This window comes from Pongo abelii, chromosome 9, assembly GCF_028885655.2.
Source record: "Pongo abelii isolate AG06213 chromosome 9, NHGRI_mPonAbe1-v2.0_pri, whole genome shotgun sequence".
Classification (NCBI taxonomy): domain Eukaryota; kingdom Metazoa; phylum Chordata; class Mammalia; order Primates; family Hominidae; genus Pongo; species Pongo abelii.
The window spans coordinates 17,806,780-17,833,350 of NC_071994.2; the positions used below are offsets into that span (position 1 = coordinate 17,806,780).

At 46.5% G+C, this 26,571-nt stretch overlaps 1 protein-coding gene across 2 annotated transcripts; it reads right to left on the reverse strand.

Annotated features, from left to right (window-relative positions):
- Nucleotides 1-300: 300 nt before the first annotated feature.
- Nucleotides 301-16,221, reverse strand: SERPING1 (serpin family G member 1). 2 transcript variants are annotated; one of them, NM_001168599.2, is given in 8 exon segments: nucleotides 301-826; nucleotides 3,215-3,434; nucleotides 8,623-8,762; nucleotides 8,957-9,160; nucleotides 11,921-12,055; nucleotides 13,505-14,003; nucleotides 15,549-15,621; nucleotides 16,162-16,221. In NM_001168599.2, coding segments are annotated over 7 exon segments (1,503 nt in total). In that variant the 5' UTR covers nucleotides 15,600-15,621; nucleotides 16,162-16,221; the 3' UTR covers nucleotides 301-572.
- Nucleotides 16,222-26,571: the final 10,350 nt, after the last annotated feature.

The window sequence follows — 26,571 nt, forward strand, 5'->3', positions numbered from 1 at the left end:
CTACAATCCCAGCACTTTGGGAGGCTGTGTTAGGATGATTGCTTGAGCCCAGGAGTTGGAGACCAGCCTAGGCAGTAAGACCCTGTCTTTACAAAAAATTTAAAAATTAGCTGGGCATGGTGGCAAGCCCATGCGGTCCCACTTACATAGGAGGCTGAGGTGGGAGGATTGCCTGAACTCAGGAGGTTAAGGCTGCAGTGAACCATGATCTCACCACTGTACTCTAGCCTGGGTGACAGAGCGAGACCCTGCCTAAAAAAAATAAAAAGTAAAAAAAAACAACAACAAAGGCAAAGCAGAGAAAGTCATGGTCTGTCAGGTTTTATTTATAGAGTCTGGTGAACTTGAACTAGAGAAAGCTGCAAAAAGTGGTTTGGAGAGCATGACAGGGCCATGGAGAAGGGCTAATAGAAGCAGGTCCCTTGCCCAGACCCTCAGGGAGCCCTTTTGGTGGATAGCGGACACCTGAGGCAGGAGGTGGCAGGGGCCAAGTCCAGGCACGCAGCAGCAGGGCTGCAACGGAGAGCTGAGGCTGGAGAAGTAGCGCTCGCCCTAACCTGATCCTGCAGGTCTCAGGCCCTGGGGTCATATACTCGCCCCATGAAGACAGGGAACTTGTGCTGCTGGTCCCAGAGCACGAAGAGGAAGGGCTGCTGCACTTCAAAGATCATCAGGGTGCGGGCTACAGAGATGGCAGAGGCTGCAGCCGCCTCCACCCCAGTCTCTGTCAGTTCCAGCACTGTCTGGTGCTGCATCGCAGAAACCTGAAGATCTGGGTCCTCTGTCAGCCCACACAGGTTAAGGTCATAAGAAAAGTCGAAGAATTCTAGGGCAAAACCAGAGAAAAACAGAGTCAGAGGCCAGCATGATACCCTCAGCTGATGGAGACCTTTGTTCTGAATTCTCTGGGTTCATCCTGAGTCCCAGTGCTCTCTTCCTCTTCCCTTGTTTGCCAGATTACATACTGTACACCCTCTGGCAGTTTGTGGGATCCTCTATTAGTGGGCCCAACACTGCCACTCTCTCTCAAGGTGAGAGGCCTTGCCCCCCATCCCTAAAACAACCCTGAAAAATGATGTCATTGCCTTCTTCTCTCCCAGGACCTTGGAAGTGAGGTAATAGATCAGAGATAGGTCATATATGACAAAATGAGGTTATATGCAATGCTATGGTGCTGTGAAATAATGGGAAAATATGCTATAGGAGCATCTTCAGCTCCAAATATTAGACCATCTAATATTTGGTCTCCGATCCCAGTTCCTGACACAGAGCTACTAGATCCCTTGGAATTTCCTGGGTCATAGGAATGCCCTTTGTGCTAATGAGGCTACTCCTGCTAGCTCCTGGATCGGGGCTGGTTACCAGGAAGACCAAGTGTGATTAGAAGCTTGGAACTTTCAGCCACTCTCTCCATCCTCTGGGGAGAAGAGAGGAGCTGGAGATTGGGTAATAATCAATCACGCCTACATCATGACTTCTGCTAAAGTACAGGGTCCTGAGAGTTTCTGGTTGGTGAACACATACGTGTGTCAGGAAGGTAGCAAACAGAACTCCACAGGATAGATGCTCCTGGGCCCAGGACCCTTCCAGATTTTGCCCTATGTATCTCTTCAACTGGCTGTTCATCTGTATCCTTTACTTAATCCTTTATATAATAAACCAGTAAACGTAAGTGTCTCCTGAGTTTTGTCAGCTATTCTAGCAAATGATGAAACCCTAGCAGGGAGTTGTGGGAACCTCCAAATTATACCTGGTTGGTCTGATGCACAGGTGACAACCCGGTCTTGTAACTGACATTGGAAACGGGGGGAAATTTGGTGGGGTTGAGCCCTTAAACTGCACGGGATCTGATGTTATTTCCAGGTAGAGTGTTAGAATTGGATTCAATTGTAGGACGCCCAGTTGGTGTCCCCAGAGAACTGGAGAATTGCTTAGAAAACACTCCCACACCTATTTGGTGGCCAGAAGTGTTGAATGAAAATAAAAAAGAGATTTTCTTCCTATACAGATGACATATACAAGAAAATGGAATCGTGTTAGGTGGTCAAGTTCTCTAACAAGAAATGAAGTGACAGGGCTGGACATGAGATCAAAGGTTAGAAAATGAGGCTGGGCACGGTGGCTCACACCTGTAATCCCAGCATTTTGGGAAGCCAAGGTGGGCGGATCACTTGAGGCCAGGAGTTCAAGACCAGCCTGGCCAACATGGTGAAACCCCATCTCTATCAAAAATACAAAAAAATTAGCTGGGCGTGGTGGTAGGTGCCTGTAACCCCAGCTACTTGAGGCTGAGGTAGGAGAATCACTTGAACCCAGGAGGCGGAGGTTGCAGTGACCCAAGATCATGCCACTGCACTCCAGCCTGGGTGACAGAGTGAGGCTCTGTCTCAAAAACAAACAAACAAACAAAAAAACAAAGGTTAGAAAATGGAGTCTCTGGGCTGGGCACGGTGGCTCACGCCTGTAATCCCAGCACTTTGGGAGGCCGAGGCAGGTGGATCACAAGGTCAGGAGATCGAGACCATCCTGGTTAACACAGTGAAACCCCGTCTCTACTAAAAATAAAAAAACAAAATTAGCCGGGCGTGGTGGCGGGCGCCTGTAGTCCCAGCTACTCTGGAGGCTGAGGCGGGAGAATGGCGTGGGAGGCAGATCTTGCAGTGAGCAGAGATCGCACCACTGCACTCCAGCCTGGGTGACAGAGCGAGACTCCATCTCAAAAAAAAAAAAAAAAAAAAAAAAAAAAGAAAATGGAGTCTCTGTTGCCTCTTGTAAACTCAGAAGCCTCCAGACCTGCACTTCCGATAGCTTCTTGCATATTCCACGGTGTGGCTGACTGTTTTGAAACGTGTCTGGGGAACGAGCATCCATAATTCCACCTCAGTTACCTGTCCCACTGTTCCACTGCCTATGTCACAAGGAACCATAGAAAAAACTCAGGAGAGCTGGAGACCTGGGTCAGTGTTCTGGTTTGCCTCTTGACTAGCTCAAGGGTAAATCATGGAATCTTTGGGTAAGTCACATAAAGCTTCTGAGCCTCCATTTCCACAATGATCCAATGGGATAACAGCACCTACCCCTCTAACTTGCAGGGTTGCAGGACAAACTGAGATTAAGGATGGAAAAAATACTCTAGAGAATGCTAACTACACCTTAGGGATCCCCCCTTTCTCCTCTGATGGCCTGGGAGTAACCCCAAGCTGCCAGAGCTCACCCAATTTCTCCATGATTGACAGCATATCCTGGCTGGTCGTCACTTTGATGCGGGGCAGTGCTAGGAGAGTGGGCTGGAACTTGGACATCTCCAGCTTCTTCATGATGGCCTTGAAAACAGAAGGGCTGAGAGCCTGTTCCATGTCTTCAAGATGATGTTTCAGGTTCTGGGGTACCAGGATCACCAAACTCAGATTGTGGGAGAGCTGCAGCTGCCCCACCTAGAAAATAAGAGATGCACCTTAACAGTCTTCCTACCGCATCTCTCTCCTGGCCCCACCCTCTGTCACAAGGCTGTCCTGCAGTCTGCTCCCACAGTGTGTATTTCAACAAGCAGCAGTCAGACCTAGGCTTCTAGGCTTTACCATGAAATGGGGATACCAGCTGGGTGAATTGTGCTGATCTAACTCTGTGCTGGGGAGAGGTAGAGGAAGGAGCATGAGTTTCTGATTATACCCTGACTCTACCACTGACGAGCTATGTAATATGGGCAAGTGATTTGATTTCTCTGAGCCCTGTTCCCTTCCTTCCAAATGTGTTGTGCATATAGTATATAGCATGTACATTGAACCGCCGGAGTTACCAGGTCAGCCTCTTTAAAAACTATTGATGGCTCTTCACTGCCTATGAGATTAGGTACAAATCTTAGTATGGCATTCAAGATTGTTCACATCCTACCTTTCCACTTTGCTATTAGAAGGACTTTTGGCCATGCACGGTGGCTCACACCTGTAATCCCAGCGCTTTGGGAGGCCGAGGTGGGCGGATCACGAGGTCAAGAGATTGAGACCATCCTGGCCACCATGATGAAACCCCATCTCTACTAAAAATACAAAAATTAGCTGGGTGGTGGTACGTGCCTGTAATCCCAGCTACTCAGGAGGCTGAGGCAGGAGAATTGCTTGAACCCGGGAGGTTGAGGTTGCAGTGAGCCGAGATCATGCCACTGCACTCCAGCCTGGTGACAGAGCGAGACTCCATCTCAAAAAAAGAAAAAAAAAAAAAAAAGAAGAAGGACTTTCAACTGGTGACCAGACAAAAGTATGTAAGAAGTGCAGGGCCCCTGGGTTTAATACAGGGGTTGTCAATTCAGAGTGAATTTGCCTCTCAGGGGACATTTGGTAATGTCTGGAGACATTTTGGTTGTCATAGCTGGCAGGGGGCAAGGAGGATGTGCACACAGTGCTACTGGCTTCTAGTGAGTAGAAGCTAAGGATGATGCTAAATTCTACAATGCACAGGACAAAGAATTATCTGACCCGATAGGTCAATAGTGCCAAGGCTGAGAAACCCTAGTCTAATAGGATATGAGACTGTCATTAAATGGTATTATGATTGAGGCTGAAGGAACAAAAAGAATCTAGAAGAATGCAGAATTCAACTGAGCAATAAAGAAATTAACTGAAAGCAATCAATTGTTGGAACCCGAATAGCCCAGAAGAAGTAGATTGTAAGCCAATTTCGACTGAAGAGGATGGACATGGGGTCCCTGTTGACATAGGACTCAAGTTGGATATACTCATTTGAGTAGCATGTGCCCTTCAAGTCCTATGTATGAACCTTGAATCTCTGAAGAAAAATTTACCATGCTGTGGTCTTGAATTTTCAAGCCAGTAACCTCTGTGTACCTGAGCTGGTAAATCTCACCCCCTTCCTTGGGTAAATATCCTTAAGTACCAGGAAGAGTTAGAATTTAGTATAGGAATGACAAAAGAAACCAACTTCATCATGTTAAAACTAGGTGTTAAGTTCAGGGTAACCTACCTGTATGTTTGTTATTTAAAATAGTGATTGTAATTTTTAAGAGACTCTGACATGCTAGTTTTATGCTTTTAAGCAAAGTTGTAGGATAATTTCATTAAGTGTGAGAATGATATTGGAATGTTGGCTAGAAGTTAATTCACTCTTCAAATTTAATTTTCAGTTTACAAGTGAGCTTTAGGTGTTAGGATGATACGGCCAAGCAGAGTCGTAATTACGACCTGTCAGGTATTAGATGTGTTTAAAAAGAAAATCAGCTGGGTGAGATGGCTCATGCCTGGAATCTCAGCTACTTAAGAGGCTAAGGTGGGAGGACTGCTTCATCCCAAGGAGCTTGAGGTTACAGTAAGCTATGATTGTGTCACTGTACTCCAGACTGGGTGATAGAGTAAGACCCTGTCTGGTAAAACTACATAAATAAATAAAAGAAAAAAGAAAATCGAGCATATTAAATTTTTAAAGGGAGCTTAAAATGCTTATGGGAATACTAATTATGTTTGTAGATAGAAAAAATGGTTTAAAGGAGTTTAATCTGTTCAATATGGCAATTAATTCAAGAACAAATGAGAGTGTTTTTATATAAAAGTCACCCAATTTTTTTTTTTTTCTGAGACAAGGTCTCACTTTGTCACTCAGGCTGGAGTGCAGTGGCATGATCTCGGCTCACTGCAACCTTCGCCTCCCAGGTTCAAGCGATTCTCCTGTTCCAGCCTCCCGAATAGCTGGGATTATAGGCGTGCACCATCACACCCGGTTTATTTTTTGTATTTTTAATGGAGATGGGGTTTCACCATGTTGGCCAAGCTGGTCTCGAACTCCTGACCTCAGGTGATCCACCTGCCTTGGCCTCCCAAAGTGCTGGGATTACAGGCATGAGCCACTGCACTCGGCCTATTCTTTTTTTGTGTTTTGAGACAGAGTCCTGCTGTGTTGCCCAGGTTGGAGTGCAGTGGCGCGATTTTGGCTCACTGTAACCTCTGCCTCCCAGGTTCAAGTGATTCTGTGCCTTAGCATCCTGAGTAGCTGGGATTACAGACATGCACCACCATGCCTGGCTAATTTTTGTATTTTTAGTAGAGACAGAGTTCTACCATGTTGGCCAGGCTGGTCTCAAACTCTTAGCTTCAAGTGATCCACCTGCCTCAGCCTCCTAAAGTGCTGGGATTACAGACATGAGCCACCGCGCCCAGCCAAATCACCCTACTCTTAATGTAGCAAATTCAGCTTAAAATTAAAAGGCATAAGCAAAATTTTAATTTTGCATTTGTTAGTACATTAAATTAATTATCTGTTAAAACCTAAGGAACTCTAAATAGTGGCTTTTGTGCATAAAACTCCTCCTCCTCCTTTGGCTTAAAAAAAAACAAAAACAAACTCAGGCTGGGTGCAGTGGCTCACGCCTGTAATGCCAGCACTTTGGGAGGCCAAAGTGGGACGAGCACTTGAGGTCAGGAGTTCATGACCAGCCTGGCCAACATGGTGAAACCCCATCTCTACTAAAAATACAAAAATTAGCTGGGAGTGGTGGCAGGCGCCTATAATCCCAGCTACTGGGGAGACTAAGGCAGGAGAATCGCTTGAACCTGGGAGGCAGAGGTTGCAGAGAGCTGGGATTGTGCCACTCTCTGGGCACAATACTCCAGCCTGGGCAACAGAATGCGACTTTATCTCAAAAGAAAAACAAACAAACAAACAAACAAAACTCATATTGGCTTGGGGAGATAGAAATTACTCTTCATATTATACCTCCTTTGTATTTGAATATTTATTATTGATATTATATGTCCAGAATGCTCACCTTAACCTATCACCTCACCTCAATGGTTACAACAGTCTATTCCCAAGGGATTTTTACAATGATTTTTGGTTTAGAGTTTTGTGTGAGACTTTAAAAACATTTTTAGAGAGGAAATACTTGTTCTTATAATTCGAATAGTTACATTTAAACCTAACTTGTTAAGTTCTTAATTCCTACTTTCTACCTAACATCTATGGCTTTCCAATTGACTTGAAAAAAATCTCATATTTATACCTCCCCCAATGTATCTTGAATTTGAACAATGCCCTGGACCAGTCACATATATTCACTCTTCTGTGCCTCATACAAACGCTGTCCTGGTTCCGCTAAATGAGTCATGAAAGGTCAAATACATTAGATAGGGATGGATAGATGGGTGGATAAGTACATGAGTGGATAAATAAGTGAGCAAAGAATGGTCAAAAATAACCTCCTCAGCTGGGCGCTGTGGCTCATGCCTGTAATCCCAGCACTTTGGGAGGCTGAGGGTGTGGATCACTTGAGGTCAGGAGTTCGAGACCAGCTTGGCTAACATGGTGAAACCGCGTCTCTACTAAAAATACAAAAATTAGCCAGGTGTGGTGGTGGGCACCTGTAGTCTCAACTACTTGGGAGGCTGAGGCAGGAGAACTGCTTGAACCTGGGAGGCGGAGATTGCAGAGAGCCGAGATAGTGTTAATGCACTCCAGCTTGAGCGACAGAGTGAGACCCTGTCTCGAAAAAAAACCTCCTCTATGAAGTCTTCCAGACACTTTTACTAAGTTAGTAGCTCTCTTTGGCACCCTCTATTTCATTCATTCATTTATTCAGCAAACACTGAATGAGCACCTATGATAGGCGGCATCGTTCTAGGCACTGCAGATACAGAAGGAAACAAGACAGGTTCCTGTATTCAAGTAGAGAGACAGTATTTAGGGAGACAGACAATATCCTAAGCAAATAAGCAAATAAATGACATAATTTCAGATGGTGATGAGTGTCATGAGTATAATAAAACAGCAGTGATATTACAGGGTGAGGAGGAGGCTGCTTTAACGGGGAGAAGACTTCTCCACCAAGGTGACCTCTGAGCTGACACCCAAATGACAAGAAGGAACAAGCTATGTGAGGATCTGAGTGAAGAGGGATCCAGGCAGAAACAAAAGCTAAGGAAAGCTCCCAATGTGGAACCAAGCCTAGCATGTTCCAAGAACACAGCCTTTGTTTCTTAGCCAGGTGCTGAGACATTGTCTCTTACTGTTTTCTATCTCATAGGTCTGTGTTTTGCCATCCTAAAAAGGTGGAAATATCTGGTAACTGGGCATGAGATAGCTTACCAGTTGGGATCCTCTGAGCTCCATATTCTGTCTTCTCTCCCTCCCTACTCATCGAACTAAATTGTTCAATTTCTGCTAATGCACTTAAGCCATTTAACTCATGTGCACACATGCACTTACCACATATATGCATATACAAGGATATACTTATACACGTATACACATGTATATGTATGCTGTACACAGGTACCCACATACACACAGGACTTGCTAAGCCACCAGGGTCTTCTGATGAGTTGACTGGAAAAAGAAACAGATGTGTAGAACAGGAACACGACTCACATTTTGCCATTCAATATAGTAGAGATGCATGAAGAAACTTGAGAATCCTGTTTCCAGCCTAAAATATACAATGTCTGCCTTGGCCAAGGCTAGAGAAAGGAGAAGGAGAAAATATAGGGTGGAAATACAGATGGAAGGAGTAGAAATGATGAATTTGTAAGCATGTACCCCAAAATGATGGGACCACAGCAGAAAAAAAGTCAGGAGACTCAAGTGGGTTTCAAACAGGAGAAGGAAAGGTTAAGAACTTACCTTGGCTTTCAAAGTTTGGTCAATGAAATGGGCCACAGGATACTTCTTGCTATTCATCATGGGCACTTTTATAACTGAGTTTTTGAAGTGAAAGGGTTCCATTCTGGTTTTCTTGGGATCAAATGTTGTCTTCCACTTGGCTAGAGGGAAGAGGTGGGAGGGTTGCTCTAATGCAGGTAGGAAAAGGATGAAGAGGAGCTAAAAGCCTTGTTAGCAAAGAGTGGGGCAGGGACATTGAGATCTGATTGTAGAACTTGGGGTTAAGTGGGCTTTGAAGCCAGGAGGGGAAGAAGGACCCAGAAGGGGAAGACTAACTGGCTAAGGGCGCCCTTACCACTCAGGTAGATAGCATTGAGGAGGACAAGGCGGGTATCGAAGGGCAGGCTGTCTAGCAGCCGGCTGATCTTGTTGTTGGTGTTCGTGGCCACCCAGGTGTTGATGAGCTCCAAGTTGGCATCACTGTTGTTGCTCAGGACTCTGGGGCTGCTGCTGTACAGGGTCCGAGAGGCATTCACAAAGGTGTCCCTTATGGCCAGGTCTGGGGGTATGTTGAGAAAGGGAGGCATGAGTCCCCTGAACACGTCGTTCTTTCCACGAGCAAGATTTGAGAGTGAGCATGCCTCCTATGGTTCTATCTGCTCACTTAGTGAATACGGCACGGTGGAGCGCGATCCAGCCCACTCCTCTTACAGATGTGGCAAATGAGGCCCAAAGAAGGCAAACCCAGAACCAAGAACGAGAAGTAGCCCCAAGTCTCTGCTGCCTCAGCTTGCTATGTGACTATGGCTTGGCAAGATAATCTTTTTGAGATATTAAATTTCATTTGCCTAGATTTTCCCTCTTTTCTTCCCTTCATTTGGCACGGAATAGACTCTGCTTCCTGGCCTCAGTGGAAGTTTGTGACAAAACTTCCTGGCTTTTGCTCTCCAAAAGCCTTCAGTCCACTGGAAAAAAAAAAAAAAAAAAAAAAAAAAAAAAGCACTTGAAAGATAATTTTTCTGGGACTAAGTAGATTAAAGATATTTTCCCAGCTGAGCATGGTGGCTCACACCTGTAATCTCAGCACTTTGGGAGGCCAAGGTGGGTGGATCACTGGAGGCCAGGAGTTCAAGACCAGCCTGTAATCCCAGCTATTCGGGAGGCTGAGGCAGGAGAATCACTGGAATCTGGGAGACGGAGGTTGCAGTGAGCTGAGATGGCGCCACTGCATTCCAGCCTGGGCGACAGAGCGAGATTCTGTCTCAGAAAAAAAAAAAAGATACTTTCCCAGGCTTTGCTGATGCCTAAGTACAACATAAGACCAAGAACCTTGCTTGGCACAGCTCCAGGGTGCAGCTAGATGGGGATAGAAGCCCTAATATTGAATGCTGTTACATTTTTTTCACCAACCTAGCAAGATAGCGGATAAAGCTGACTTACAGCTTTGCAAGTAATAAATAAACGCAACATTTCTTGAACACCTCTGAGCCATGTTTTTCCCACATCTGAAAGAGGGTGTTTTTCAGATGATGGGGTGATAGGTGAGTTTTTTAAATTTAAATAAAAAATGTTTTTCGTTAGAGACAGGGTCCTACTCTGTCACCCAAGCTAGAGTACAGCAGCATAAACATAGCTCACTCTAACTTCAAATTCCTTGGCTCAAGCAATCCTTCTGTCTCAGTCCTTCATAGCTGGAACTACAGGCACACACCACACCCGGATAGTTTTTAAAATTTTTTGTAGAGATGAGGTCTATGTTGCCCAGAGGCTAGTCTCGAAATTCTAGCCTCAAGCAATCCTCCTACCTCAGCCTCTCAGTGTTGGAATTACAGGCACACTGAGCCAGACCTAAGTATTATTTTTATAGTTTAAAAAAAAAAAAAAACAAAAAAAACAGCTTAAAAAAAAGTTTTCCTTTTTTTTAAAAAGGGAGGTGGGTAGATTAGTTTAATGGTTATCAAACATTTTAAAGCAGCAGAACTACTTTCAAACAATGGCATGTCTGAAGCCCATAATATAAAATGGGCCCTGGCTGAGGCTGGGTTGGGGAGCTCAGAGCCCAGCTGGTCCGTCTCCTTCTCACAGGAAGTGGTGAACCCTTCCCCACCGCTCAGGCTCCCCACACCATGACTCCAGAAACAGCTTTGCAAAGTCCTAGGGCTCCGAGGAACAAAATCTGAAAACAACCACATTGGATCGTTTTGTAAGTTTATTATTAGTATTATCATTATTACCTACTTAATAACATAATACATGTAAATGATAACAAATTCACATAACACAAAAATAAAAAGAATGAGAGTCCCAAGACTCCTTTGACCCAAAAATGAGCAAAAAAATTTTTTGTCTATTTTATGTCTATAGCTCTTTAGCCCTCTAGCCCTATATATTAATGAATGCATATGGGTATTCTTCTTCTTCTTCTTTTTTTTTTTTTTTTTTTGAGACAGAGTCTCGGTCTTTCACCCAGGCTGGAATGCAGTGGTGCGATCTCAGCTGACTGCAACCTCTGCCTCCTGGGTTGAAGTTATTCTCCTGTTGGGACTACAGGCGCGTGCCACCACACCTAGCTAATTTTTGTATTTTTAACAGAGACAGGGTTTCCTGGTGTTGGCCAGGCTGGTCTTGAACTCCTGACCACAAGCAATCCGCCCACCTCAGCCTCCCAAGTGCTGGGATTACAGGTGTGAGACACTGCACCTGGCCCGCCCATCCCATTTTTTTTTTTTTTTTTGAGATGGAGTCTCGCTCTGTCGCCCAGGCTGGAGTGTAGTGGTGTCATCTCGGCTCACTGCAACCTCCGCCTCCCAAGTTCAAGCAATTCTCCTGCCTCAGCCTCCTGAGTAGCTGGGATTACAGGCGCCCGCCACCACGCCCAGCTAATTTTTGTATTTTTAGTAGAGACAGGGTTTCACCATGTTGGTCAGGCTGGTCTTGAACCCCTGACCTCGTGATCCACCCGCCTCGGCCTCCCAAAGTGCTGGGATTACAGGTGTGAGCCACCGTGCCTGGCCTGGCTTTCTGCTTCTTAATCTTTTGAGGTAGATAGCATCATCACTATTTTACTGTACCTGCCCGGTTATTTTTATTCTAAAGCAGTTGATGAATGCCAGAGACTTGCCTAAGGTCTCACTAGAAGAACAATCCAGTTCCTGGAGTGACCTGATGCTCCTGCCAAGGTCTTCACCGGCTCTGCAGTCCATCCCTGATACTGCAGCTCCAACATTCCCTCTGTCCTTTCTTTCCCCAGCGCTGGATCCCCCTTCAGAGTCCTCTCAGGACCCTCCTCTGCAGACATTGCCCCTTCCTGGGCACTCACCTGGGCTGTGGAAGATCTGAGAGACTGAGGTGACACCTTTGGTCGTGAAACCCTTCAGGGCCTGGTGGACACAGGTGAAGTCCTTGGGATAGGAGAGGATGCTCTCCAGGTTTGTTTTGGTGTTCTCCCCAGCCCCTGCAACAAAGGGCAGAGATGAAAGATACTTGCAGGATGAGTCAGGGGCCTTCCTTGGGAATGAGGGTTGGGGACCAGGCTGGAATGGAGGGTATTCCCTGCTTTGGAGGGGATCACAGATCATCTGAGCTGGAAGTGTTCTCTCAATCTCTCTCTTTTTTTTTTTTTTGAGACACAGTCTTGCTCTGTTGCCCAGGCTGGAATGCAGTGGTGCAATCTCAGCTCACTTGAATCTCCAGGTTCAAGCAATCCTCCCGCCTCTGCCTCCCAAGTAGCTGGGACAATAGGCATGCACCACTACGCCTGGCTAATTTTTGCATTTTTAGTAGAGATGGGGTTTCAACATGTTGGCCAGGCTGGTCTTGAACTCCTGCCTTGGCCTCCCAAAGTGCCAGGATTACGTGTGTGAGTCACCGTGCCCAGCCAAGAAAGATTCTGTAGCCTTTTTAGAATTCTCTCTGGGGAGTAATAGCTCTCTCCCCACTGCTTGTAGTAATTTGTTTGTGCCATTCCTAGGGTAATTACCCAATGGGACTTGACAGTAATCCCTCAAGATGGCAGAGGATTTACATTTTTTTGACCTCCCACTAAGTCAGACACTAGGCTGTTTCTTTTTTTTTTTTTTTTTTTTTTTTGGAGACAGAGTCTCGCTCAGTCTCCCAAAGTGCTGGGATTACAGGTGTGAGCCACCGCGCCCGGCCTGGCTTTCTGCTTCTTAATCTTTTGAGGTAGATAGCATCATCACTATTTTACACAAGAGGACTCAAGGCTCAGAGAGGTTAAAGCGATCTGCCCAAGGTCACAAAGCTAGAAGGCAGTACTAACCACATCTACTCTAGGTCTGTCTCTGATGATTTTTATTTATTTATTTTTTTTGAGACAGAGTCTCGCTCTGTCACCCAGACTGGAGTGCAGTGGTGTGGTCTCGGCTCACTGCAACCTCCACCTCCTGGGTTCAAGCAAGTCTCCTGCCTCAGCTGCCCAAGTAGCTGGGATTACAGGCATCCACCACCACTCCCTGATAATTTTTGTATTTTTAGTAGAGACAGGGTTTCACCATGTTGGCCAGGCTGGTCTTGAACTCCTGACCTCAGGTGATCCACCCGCCTTGGCCTCCCAAAGTGCTGGGATTACAGGTGTTGGCCACTGCGCCTGATTTCATCTTTCTTATCACCTCTGCTTGCCATGAAACATGGTTAGTGGCTGGGACCTTGTTTTATATGTTCTTGTATAGTCACAGGGTTTTACAAGCAATCGTGCGTATTACATCATTGTGAAATGATGGAATGTTCAAGAATGAAGAGATACATCCCTCTACCCCACCCCCAACATATAATAGCCCATTTTTACAGCTTCATCCCAGAGGCATGGCTTTGTAAGTGTCTGGGTTGGTGACTCTTATGGGAGTGTCCAACAAATGACCTGGAGAGAATTCAAGCAGGGTCTTACCGAGCAGGACCTGGGTGAGGAGGCTGGCGATACTGAATGGGGAAAAGGCCATGTTGGTCTCTACCTTCTTCATTGCTGAGAAGGCGTGGTAGAGCTTCAGGGAGAAATCTACCAAAGCATCCCCCAACATGGCCTCTGTTGAATGACTGTCCAAGTCAGAGCAGAGAGTAACAGGTCCTGGGCAGAAGGGCCCAGTAATGGGCTGGGTAGGAGAATCTGTGGGGAGCTGGGTAGTTGGTTGGGTGGGTTGGATGGTGGGTTGGGTGGTGGGTTGGATGGTGGGTTGTGTGGTGGGTTCATCAGTGGTATTAGCTGTTATTTTGGTGGCTGAATTGGTTGTTGAGTTGGTTGTCGGCAAGCTGGAAACCTCCAGGACGGGTTCAACGAATAGCATCTTGGAGATAACTGTTGTCGCAATCTTCCCTTCGCCTCTGTCTTGCAAACTCTCTGGATCCCGGGAGCTGGAGCTGGTAGCATTTGGATTTGAGGAGGCTCTATCCTGTGGTTCAAGAAACTGAGTTTCATTTTTTTCTTACTACAAGGCACAGTCCCCTAAAATACTCAAAGCAGGAAGAGAAGGTGTGGATGTGGAAAATGTCCTGTACAAGAGAGTAATTTCTGACAGTGTGGCAGGTGAGCAACCTGTCTTGGAACCACCACCACTAATTCCTCAGAGAAGGAGCAATACAGGGTGAGGGTGGGGGTGCACAGGAATGTGCTCTGCAGAAGATGAGGAATAGTCAGGGACTCTGTAATTTCTGACTAATTACTGCCCTGTAGAAGTTGTTTTCCAAACAGTGAAGCTGAGTGTTGTCATTTATCTATGTTCTTGCAATTTCCTGTAAATATCTACCTGTTTGACTCACTTGCTTGGCTAGTACAGACATTTGAACTTGTGCTCCTTGATTTAGAACAGTAAATTTTCAAACTGTGGGTTGCAACCCATTAGTGGGTGTGGGAAAACAGTACACATTAGGAAGGGAACGAAGAAAGGGAAGGAAGAAAGAAGGGAGGCAGAAGGGAGGGAGAGAGAAGTAGTATAGGCCAGCGGCTCTGAAACAATTTTGGCTCACAGGGGATATTTGGCGATGTTCGGAGACATTTTTGGTTGTCATAGGGAGACAGCAGGGAAGATGCTACCGGAATCTAGTGCGTAGAGGCTAGAGATACTGCAAAACACCCTAAGATGCACAGGGTAGCCCCTCAGCAATGAATTATCCAGCCCCAATGTCAACAGATCCTCCACTGAGAAACCACGCATTAGCCCCATTTCACAGGTAGAGAAACTCATACTGACGCATATTAACTAGTCCAGGGTCTCACCGAAATGGGAGAAACAGCTAGGGGTCAAAACAAGGTCTCTGATTCCAAACTCCCTGCTCATAACTACATCATCTGCTGAGTATGTGATGCCAACTTGCGTGTGTGCGCACACACACACACACACGCACATACACACACCCCTACCTACCTTTCAACTGGGATCCCGCACTTCTTATCCTTATTTCCAGTCTCACTGGGACCTCTCACTGCTACTGACCCCCACCCAGACCCAGGTATGTTTGCTACCATTCTTCCCTGTTTTCACAGGCCCTAGCCTGGGACCACCCTCTGTGTCATAGCAGCCAAACCTCTCGTCCCCACAGCTCTTTTCTACAGCAAATTCTTGCTTTGATATCACAAAATGCTTCCCATCTCCTTGCCCTATGTGATACTCCTGCCAAGCCTGCTTGGTGGACAGGGTGGGATCTGTTTATTCAACACTTTATAAATCAGGAGGAGTAGGCTGGGAAAAGTGACTTCCTCAGGACTGCGCAGCGCAGCTCCTTCATGGCCCGCCAAGATTAGAACTTACATCTGTCTGAGTCCTGAGCTCTTTCCACCATCTACGAGTGCGTGTGCAAGGATCACACTCGCTGATCCCAAGAGGAGCTCTCCTCATTCCCCGGAGCCTGAAGGGTTAATCCTCAGCCACCGCCCGCACCCCGCACCATCCCTCCTCCCGTCTCCACCCCAGTCCCCCATCCCACAAGGGACCACATACCCCAGCCAGCAGCAGCAGCAGGAGGGTCAGCAGGGTCAGCCTGGAGGCCATCTGGGCGGCGACGTCAGCGGACCTGCGGAGCCAGCCAGCATCGGAGCCAGCTCCGAGCCTAGGAGCCCAGGGGCCCCCACCCCGGCCCCCCACCGCGCCCGGGGCCCGCCCCCATTCCGTCCTAGGCCCCAGTCCCTCTTAGCGAATTCCCTCCTCCTCCCTCCTGGGGCCACCTTCTTCCTGGCTCCTCCCTCTGTTTTGTTTTCCCCAAACCGCTTCCCTTTCCCGGCACCGGCTGGCCCTTCCTCTCCCCGTGGGCCCGGGTCTCCGTCCATCTGTTCAGTCGGAGGGGAGGTGGTGGGCGGGGCAGGGGGTCCTGCTTTAACCAAACAATGAGGCCAGAGGCGTGGGGGAGGGGAGGTCCTGCGGGGGCTGAGCACAACAGGCCTGAGGCGGGAGGGGCTGGGGTAGGAGGAGGCAGAAGTCCCAGGTGGAAGCAAGCCTATAGAGACCCCCGAGATCAAGGCGGGCAGGGAGGCGGGGGTGAGGAGACCCCCTCCCTAGACCTCTTCACTCCATGCTTTCCACCCTACTCCCCACCCCTGCCCAGCACCAAACCTACTCCCAACTCCTGGTCACCAGGCAGCTCCAGTGCAGACTGAGCAGAGAGTCCCCCAGGGTCAGGGAGGGTGGGGTGCGGGGGGGCGGTCTTAGCTATTGGCTGGCCCAGGACACTGCCCAGTTACAAATTAAGGAAGATTGATCGCTGGTGTGAGTTCCTGTAAATCAGGATGGGACTGACCGCTTGGTCTCCTTTGTGGGCCAGGCCAGGAATTTAGCCCAAATCCCCTGGTAGGTGGGGTGAACGGGGAAGCTTGGGTGCAGTTCTCAGCTTTACACAACCAAAGCTTCCCCCGCGTCTTCATGAGTAACAATAAAAACAGCATGTACACAAAATGTGCTCCTCAGTTTTTAAAGGAATGAACTTTTTGGAAATTGCTCATCTCCGTTATTCCTCCAAGTAACCCTTTGTGCCCCATTGTACCCATTTGATAGTTAAGATACTGAGCCTTAGAGCAGTGAAATGTCGGGCCCTCATCACACTCATTTGGAGAAGTATTCTGAATCCTAATCCCTGCTCCCATCTCCCCTGTGCCCTGTAGGTGTTCCGCCATTTTTGCTCGTAGAGACCCATAATCAGTAGTTCTTTGTATAACAGACAAGCGATGTGAGGCACCCAGCTCAGCAAGCGTTCACCGTAATTAAAAATAAAAAAAAAAAACTAGCCGGGCACGGTGGCTCACGCCTGTAATCCCAGCACTTTGGGAGGCCGAGGTGGGCGGATCACTTGAGGTCAGGAGTTTGAGACCACCCTGGCCAACATGGGAAACCCCGTTTCTGCTAAAAGTACAAAAATTAGCTGGGCAGTGCAGGCGCGCACATGTAGTCCCAGCTACCAGGGAGGCTGAGGCACAATCACTTGAATCTGGGAGGCAGAGGTTGCAGTGAGCTGAAATTGCGCCACTGCACTCCAGCCTGGGCGACAGAGAAAGACTGTCTCAAAAAACAAATAACTAAATAAATAAATATTTAAAAACTTGAAAGCTGGGGTGTATGTGTTTGTGACTAGGGCTCCACAATAGACCTGGCTGGCTGTGTGAGCCAGCAAGTTGCTTTCCCCCTTGATATCTGGCTGTCCTCGACATCTAGCTGTCCTCTCAGCGTTGCCAGATAAAACACAGGAAATAGGCAGGTCTGGTGGTTCATACCTGTAATCCCAGCCCTTTAGGAGACTGAGGCAGGAGGATCCCTTGAGCCCAGGAATTAGAGGCTGCAGTTAGCATTGATCACGCCACTGCACTCCAGCCTGGGCAACAGAGTAAGACACTTGCTGTCTCTTAAAAAAAAAAAAAAAAAAAAAAAACAAAAACTTACATTGGGATATACTTATGGTAAAATAAATTTTGTTGTCATTGTTGTGTATCTGAAATTCAAATATAATTGGCATTTTGTATTTTTGCTAAATCTGATAACTCTGCCTCGTCTGCAAAACAAAGAGGTTGTCTCTGATGACCTAATATAGCTATCATGTTCCGTCATCGTCTCACTGCAGGCCTATCCTCTGGCTGTGTTTGGAGCATTCAGGAAAGTTTGCTGCTAGCACCAGAACTGCTACTCTAAGGGACTGACCAAGGACAGAAACAGGAGAATATTAGTGTGTCTCCTCGGGGGTCCTTGGACAAAACCCAGAAAGAGTCTTCCCCAGCTTTGTGCTTTATTCTCTGAAGCCACTTGGGAACCTCCTAAACCATGGGAAAGTTATATAACCTCAGAGCCATCATTTGAACAGCTGCACACAAAACAACACTTGTCCATCCCCAGTGCTCAAGCTGGTGGGCTCAAAGGGACTATGAGCTTGTGGATTCTGGGAAATGGGTCAGCCAAAGGAAAAGAAGGTGGTGGAAAGCAACCTAATTCACTGAGTGCTCACCATGCATTTACATTCATCCTCTCACTAATTCTCATCACCTATGAAGTAGGTGCTATATTAATCCCATCTTAAACAAGTTAAAATGAGGCTCAGAGAAATTAATTGATCTACCTAATATCACAAAGCCAGTAAGTGACAGAGCCAGGATGTGGACCAGGTCTGTTTGACCCCACAATTCTTTATTACCCCTTACAAATTACTGACACACACCAGGGGCTAACCTGAAGCAGACAGCAAAGGGAATATTCTGGGTCCAGCTGCAAGAGTACGATGCTTTGTGGGCCAAAGTTCCAGGGTGAAAAAGCCCCAGTGGAGAGGTTTTCCCAGCTTGTGGGTCTACCTCCTTCAGCCATCTATAATAGCTCTCTGGCCAAAGCCATTCCTGCACTCTGGACATTTAAAGGATGTCTGCTTTGTGAAGTCTCCCCTGCCTGCTGAAGCTGGAGCTGAAACTGACTTAATCAGAATGTTTGCAGAATTTCTCCCTAGTGTGGGTGTTGAGATATTCAATCAGTGTAAGGTTGTGGATTCAGTCCTCTTCCCACTGGGAGCAGGTCTAGGATTTCTCTGTAACAAGGACCTTTCCTTTTGGTGACTGAGGAGAGTTGAACCCACAGAAGCCCTCTTCCCTCAAGTTGTAGGTGCACATGGCTTCTCTCCCCTGTGAATTTCCTGATGTTGAACCAGGTTCAAGTTCTCACTAAAGCTCTTCCTCTACTCAGAGCATTTTTATCAGTTTTTTCTTCTAGGTGAGTCCTCTAATACTGAAGGTACAAGTTGCTGTGGCTGAACTCTCTCACATTATAGAGTGTGAAAAACTAAACACTTTTAGTTTTCCTTCTTAAGAGAAATTTTTTGGCTGGGCATGGTGGCTCATGCCTGTAATCCAGCACTTTGGGATGCTGAGGTGGGCAGATCACTTGAGGTCAGGAGTTCGAGATCAACCTGGCCAACATAGCAAAACCCCATCTCTACTAAAAATACAAAAATAGCCAGGCATGCTGGTGCACGACTGTAGTACTAGCTACTTGGGAGGCTGAGGTGGGGGGATTGCTTGAACCCAGGAGGTGGAGGTTGCAGTGGGCTGAGATTGTGCCACTGTGCTCCAGCCTGGGCGACAGAGTGAGACTGTCTCAAAAAAAAAAAAAAAAAGAAAGAAAGAAAGAAAGAAAAAGAAAAGAAAAGAAAAGAAAAAAAGAAAAATTATCCAAAACTTGGAAACAGGGCAAAAGAATTCTGAGAAATCAGGGTCACTCTGTTCTTTGGACACAGAAAATGGTTGGAGGGACTATTTTCTCAACTCTCCCACAGATAGTACACAACTAGCACCACTCTGGTTTCAGAGGAGAGAAGTTGATTGATTATCAACAAAGAATGCGCTGGGCAAATTAGGGCTCAGTCCTTTCTTTGGAATCTTGGTTGAGAAATGCTATTCTAGAGGAATAGAATTTTCTCCTTCTTATTTTTCTAGATTAGGGCTCAGAGTCTGTAATGTCAGATGTTGACCTATCGAAAATGGATAAGATGCAAAGGGTTTTTGTCTGGTAGAAATGTGAATGAGATGATAATGATAACCCCAAAGGTAATGGTCTTGATGCAAGGCAGGTGAGCCCCAAAGTGGGGCTTAGCTAGTGAGGGTTCTTAGCTTTGCCCAGGAAAGAATTCAAGGGCAAGCCGGAGGTAGAAGAAAACAGTTTTATTGAAGAGGCAGTGTTACAGCTCAGTGACTGCTCCTGCAAAGGAGGGGTACTCTGTAGGCAGAGAGTAGCAGTAGCTCAGGGCAGTTTTGCAGTCATATTTATACCCACTTTCCATTATATGCAGGTTAAAAAGCAGTTTAGGGCCGGGCACGGTGGTTCATGCCTGTAATCCCAGCACTTTGGGAGGCTAAGTTGGGTGAATCACCTGAGATCAGGAGTTTGAGACCAGCCTGGCCAACACAGTGAAACTCCCTCTCTACTAAAAATACAAAAAATTAGCTGGGCATGCTGGCAGGCTTCTGTAATCCCAGCTATTCGGGAGGCTGAGACAGTAGAATCGCTTGAACCTGGAAGGTGGAGGTTGCAGTGAGCCGAGATCGCACCATTGCACTCCAGTCTGGGCAACAAGAGCGAATCTCCATCTCAAAAAACAAAACAAAACAACAACAACAACAACAAAACAAAACAAGAAGCAGTTTATGCAGAAATTTCTAGAGAAGGGAAAAGAACTTTTGGATCATCAGGTCATTGCCATGGAAAGGGGCAGTGACTCCCAGGTGTTTCCATTGCAATGGTAAACTGACATGGCAGACTGGCTGGCAAATCTTATGGAAAACTGCTTCTGCCCCGGCCCTGTTTTAGCTAGTCCTCAACCTGGTTGGTATCTGAGCCCCACCTCGGGAGTCGAGTCCTACCTCCTATTTCTGTCTTGTTGGTCTGCAGGGCAATAGCCAGTTTTGTAGCTAACTTAGCTGTGTTATTCCAGCACACACACACACACACACACACACACACACACACACACACACACACACACACACCAGTTTCTCAAATCATTCTTTGAACCAACTTTGTCATCCTGACAGTTATCTTGTGAAGGTTCTCACTGTGTATTTGTGTGAGAATGACGTTTCTACCATTTTGAGAATTATGTTGTAGCACACCCTTTATGTGGGGCTGTTGATGCTTTGTAAGTAAGAACGGACTACAGGCTGAACTTATTTCCTACAAATACAGTAGTCCTTTCTGGAGAAGGGCACAGGTTTGGCAGCCATGAGTGAGGGAGCTGTGGGGGTTCCCGCTCCCACTATATCCCCAACTTCTTCATCAATTCCCTTTCTCACCAGCCCTGACTCATTAACATGGGCTGTTTCCTGCCCAACTCCCCAGGACTGGACCTTCCCGGGAACCTCACTAGAGAGTCCTCATGCACAGTACCCCTCCACTAACGACCCTCTTCTCTTCCTCTTCCCTTCAGTCTTTAACTGGTATGAGGAGGTGGATGGGGATCAGAGATGAAGGCAAGGATGAGATCCAAATAAGTGTTGAGACACAAAATCCCCAAATCCCAGGCTCACACCCTATTTGCAGACCCTGGCAGGCCGAGGAATACAAAGCTTTTTTGAGTAGAATAGAAACATTTGATGAGTCCTCATAGATGTTCTAAATTGGTTCATTCAATCATTTTTCTAAGGATATTTAAAATTATTCTTTTCCTGGGTGCAGTGGCTCATGCCTGTAATCTCAGCACTTTGGGAGGCTGAGACAGGGTGATTGTTTGAGCCCAGGAGTTTGAGACCAGCCTGGACAACATGGCAAAACCTCGTTTCCACAAAAAATAAAAAAATTAGCCAGGCTTGGTGGCGCGTGCCTGCAGTCCCAGCTACTCAAGAGGCTGAGGTGGGAGGATTGCTTGAGCCTAGGAGTTCGAGGCTGGAGCGAGCCGTGATCACACCACCGCACTCCAGCCTGGGCGACAGAACGAGACCCTGTCTAAAAAAAAATTAAATGATTCTTTCAAAGTTATCGCTACAATGTCATATACGTGCTTTGTAAAACTTTTCTGGCCAGGCGTGGTGGCTCACGCCTGTAATCCCAGCACTTTGGGAGACCCAGGTGGTTGGATCACCTGAGGTCAGGAGTTCGAGACCAGCCTGGCCAACATGGTGAAACCCCATCTCTACTAAAAATACAAAAATTAGATTGACATGGTGGCACATGCCTGTAATCCCAGCTACTTGGGAGGCTGAGGCAAGAGAATCGCTTGAACCCAGGAGGTGGAGGTTGCAGTGAGCCAAGATCGTGCCATTGCACTCCAGCCTGGGCAACAAGAGCAAAACTCTGTCTAACAAAACAAAACAAAACAAAATTTTTCTAACAATTCAGACACTTATAAAATTAAAAGTTACCGCAGACAAAACTGCTGTTAATAATTCTGAGTGTATGCTCTTAGATTTGCCTATTTATAAAATCATATCTACTTCATCTCTCCCCACACACATAATTATTACTCTTCCATAATTTCTTTTCTTTTTTTTGAGACGGGAGTCTTGCTCTGTCACCCAGGCTGGAGTGCAGTGGCACTATCTCGGCTCACTGCAAGCTCTGCCTCCAGGGTTCACGCCATTCTCCTGCCTCAGCCTCCCGGGTAGCTTGGACTACAGGCACCCGCCACCAGGCCTGGCTAATTTCTTTTGTGTTTTTAGTAGAGAGGGGGTTTCACCGTGTTAGCCAGGATGGGTCTCGATCTCCTGACCTCGTGATCCGCCCGCCTTGGCCTCCTAAAGTGCTGGGATTACAGGCATGAGCCACTGTGCCCGGCCTAATTTCTTTTCTTAATAAAGTAGCATGGGCATTGTTCCATGTCATTGCAGGCAGCTCTATCTCATTCTTTCTTACAGCTGCATGGTATTCCATTGTATGGATGTATTACAAACTATTTCTTTCATCTCACCCTGAGAGAGACATTTGGATTGATTCCCAAACCAATCCCCTTAACTATATGCCGGTTCCAGAAGTTTCCCTCTCACTATCTTTTCCACTTCTTGCACAGCAGCGTACCTGCTTTCTCTACTACCTTTCTATTTCTGACCTTTGTTTCCAATTCTCTGTTGCCAGTTCTGTAGATGGAAGCGCTAGGTTTGGACTATTGACTCAGCTGTGAATTTGGCTCCATTCAGATTGTGGCCCCTTGCTTTGACCTGCTGTTTCTGCTTCCATGCACCCCTCCTGAGGGTAAAAATGCCTACTCCACTTCCAGAAAAGCCAAAATTCACCCTGCACTCCTCAATGCCTGATAAGGAACAGGGAGCCACCCTCCTTGTTCTGCCCAACTTGAACGTAAAGCCCCCATGGTCACTTCTCCAGTTACAGAGTTTTCTTTTCTTTTCTTTTCTTTCTTTTTTTTTTTTTTGAGACAGAGTCTTGCTCTGTTGCCCAGGCTGGAGTGCAGTGGCGTGATCTCGGCTCACTGCAAGCTCCGCCTCCCAGGTTCATGCCATTCTTCTGCCTCAGCCTCACAAGTAGCTGAGACTACAGGTGTCTGCCACCACGCCCAGCTAATTTTTTTTTTTTTTTTTAATTTAGTAGAGACGGGGTTTCATGTGTTAGCAGAGACAGAAACCCTGTCTCTACTAAAAATACAAAATTAGCTCGGTGTGGTGGTGCATGCCTGTAATCCCAGCTACTTGAGAGGCTGAGGCGGGAGAATTACTGGAACAAGGGAGGTGGAGGTTGAGCCTGGGCAACAAGAGTCAAACTCCGTCTCAAAAACAACAACAACAAAAAATTGTGACAGCACCATGTTTAAGTTCTGATATTCAGTAGACCAAGTCCTCACATTTTATTCTTCTTCAAGAAGATCTCTGCTATTCTTGATCCCTGAATTTCCATATATACTTAGAATCAGCTTACCAGGCTCCACAAAATAAAAGGCAAAGTTACGTTGGGATTTTGACTGGTATTACCTTACATCTATAGATCATTTTGGTAGTGAATTGACATCTTTATAATAGTAATTCTTCTAATCCATGAACATGTTATAGCTTTCCAACTATTTGGCTCTTCCTTAATGTTTCTCTGCTGGGATTACAGGCGGGAGCCACCACGCCTGGCCTGTTTCTCAATATAGTTGTTGATATGTTTAGGCTTTGTGTCCCCACCCAAATCTCATCTTGAATTGTAATCCTTATAATCCCCACGTGTCAAAGGAGAGACCAGGTGGAAGCAATTGAATCGTGGGTGCGGCTTCCCACATGCTGTTCTGATAATGAGTGAGTTCTCACCAGATCTGATGGTTTTATAAGGGGCTCTTCCTTCTTTGCTCAGCACTTCTTCCCGCCTCCTTGTGAAGAGGATTTCTTGCTTCCCCTTCACCTTCTGCCATGATTGTAAGTCTCCTGAGGCCTCCCCAGCCATGCACAACTGTGAGTCAACTAAACCTCTTTCCTTTCGAAATTACCCAGTCTTGAGCAGTTCTTTATAGCAGTGTGAAAACAGACTAATACAGTTATATAGTTTGCTTTGAAGATGTATTACACCTATTTCTGTTTATTTCCAGGATCTTGATTTTTTTTTTCTGCTATTGAACACAGTGCATATTTTAGTTCAATCTATGTCATTAAAAAATCATTTTTGTGGCAGGGCATGGTGGCTCATGACTGTAATCCCAGCACTTTGGGAGGCTGAGGCAGGCAGATCACCAGGTCAGGAGTTTGAGACTAGCCTGGCCAACATGGTAAAACCCCGTTTCTACTAAAAATACAAAAATTAGCCAGGCATGGTGGTGTGTGCCTGTAATACCAGCTACTCAGGAGGCTGAGGAAGGAGAATTGCTTGAACCTGGGAGGCAGAGGTTGCAGTGAGCTGAGATCACACCACTGCACTCCAGCCTGGGCAACAGAGCAAGACTCTGTCTCGAAAAAGGAAGCAATAATTTCTGGGCCTCATTTTCTCTCTCCTTTATGTAACAAGGCCTAGTTTTATCACTGGCCTAAAAGTCTCAGATTTTGTATTTACTTTTCAGTTCCAGGTTCCTTGAACTTGATTGGGTTTAGGTCTTTAATCTTGGGTCCTAATTTGAGCCCTTTATCTCCACCTCAGGTCACTATAGGAGGTGGTAGAAGTTGAATTAGCCTCTCACCCAGAGGTATTAGAGGAGATTGATCTTTCCCTACATCCAGCCCATCATCAGACCTTTTGGTAGTATCTTCAAAATGTATCCTGAATCCAGTCAGTTCTCTCCATCATTGAGGCCACGAACCCAATCTAGCCACAACCATCTCTCACCTGGGCCACTGAATAGCCTCCTGCCTGGTTTCCATGCTTCCACTCTGTCCTTTCCAGATATTCTTCAATCCACAGACAGAATTATAACTAATATAATACATGATAACCAATATAAATTGGTTTTCCATGGGAGACCTTTTTTTTTTTTTCTGAGACAGGGTCTCGCTCAATTGCCCAGGCTGGAGTGCGGTGGCACAATCTCAGCTCACTGCAACTTCCGCCTCCTGGGTTCAAGCGATTCTCATGCCTCAGCCTCCCAAGTAGCTGGGATTACAGGTGCCCACCACCACGCCAGGCTAATTTTTTATTTTATTTTTTATTTTTTAGTAGAGATGGGGTTGGCCAGGCTGGTCTCGCACTCCTGACTTCAGGTGATCCACTCACCTCAGCCTCCCAAAGTGCTGGGATTACAGGCGAGCTACCGCACCCAGCCAGGAGACCATTCTTATAAGAAGTCACTTATGAGCCTTTCTCTTCACTCTTGTAATAAAATCTAAACTTTTGACCCTGGCCTACAAGACTAGGTCCAAGCTGACCTCTGCCTCCCTGTCCAACCTCTGCCTGTATTACTCAACTCCTCTTATTACATCTAGTGCCTGGCCTTCTGAAAGTTTCTAGAATATCTCTATTAGTCCATTCTCACATTGCTGTAAAGAACTACCTGAGACTGGGTAATTTATAAAGAAAAGAGGTTTGATTGACTCACAGTTCCACAGGCTGCACAGGAGGCATTGACTAGGGAGGCCTCAAAAAACTTACAATCATGGCAGAAGGGCGAAGGGGAGGCAATCGTGTCTTCACATTGCATCAGGAGAGACAGCAAGTGAAGGGGGAAGTACCACACACTTTTAAACCATCAGATCTCATAAGAACTCACTCACTATCATGAGAACAGCAAGGGGGAAATCTGCCTCCGTGATCCAATCACCTCTCACCAGGTCCTTCCCCCAACACTGGGGATTATATTCAACAGGAGATTTGGGTGGAGACACAGAGTCAAAGCATATCATTCTGCCCTGACCCCTCCCAAATCTCATGTCCGTCTCATAGTTCAAAACACAATCATGTCTTCCCAGTGGTTCCCCAAAGTCTTAACTTATTCTGGCATTAACTCAAATGTCCAGGTCCTCTGCAGGGGTTGAGAGAATTCAAATAAAAAATAAAACAAAACAAAAAAGTCTTAAGTCCAAAGTCTCATCTGAGACAAGACAAGTCCCTTCCACCTATGAGCCTGTAAAATCAAAAACAAGTTAGTTACTTCCAAGGTACAATGGGGGTACAGGTATTGGGTAAATGCTTCCATTCCAAATGAGAGAAATTGGCCAAAACAAAGAGGCTACGGACCCCATGCACATCCAAAATCCAGCAGGCAGTTATTAAATCTTAAAGCTCCAAAATAATCTCCTTTGACTCCATGTCTCACATCCAAGGCATGCTGATGCAAGGGGTGGGCTCCCAAGGCCTTGAGCAGCTCCACCCTTGTGGCCCTGCAGGGTACAGCCCCCGTGGCTGCTTTCAATGGCTGACATTGAGCGCCTGTGGCTTTTCTAGGTGCACAGTGCAAGCTGTTGGTGGGTCTACCATTCTGGAGTCTGGAGGACAGTGACCCTCTTCTCACAGCTCCACCAGGCAGTGCCCTAGTGGGGACTCTGTGTAAGGGCTCCAACTCCACATTTCCCCTCCACACTGCCCTAGTAGAGGGTCTCCAGGAGGGCTGTGACCCTGCAGCAGACTTCTGCCTGGACACCAGGAATTTCCATACATCCTCTGAAAT

What these genes read in the sequence shown, in the direction of transcription:
- SERPING1 (XM_054523819.2), bottom strand. Translation starts at nt 15,599, where the DNA reads ATGGCCTCCAGGCTGACCCTGCTGACCCTCCTGCTGCTGCTGCTGGCT. An exon ending in TGCTGCTGCTGCTGGCTGGG is followed by an intron (nt 14,004 to 15,548) that starts GTATGTGGTCCC and finishes CTTGAACCACAG; the next exon opens with GATAGAGCCTCCTCAAATCC. An exon ending in ACCAAACTTTGAAAGCCAAG is followed by an intron (nt 3,435 to 8,622) that starts GTAAGTTCTTAA and finishes CTTATTTTCTAG; the next exon opens with GTGGGGCAGCTGCAGCTCTC.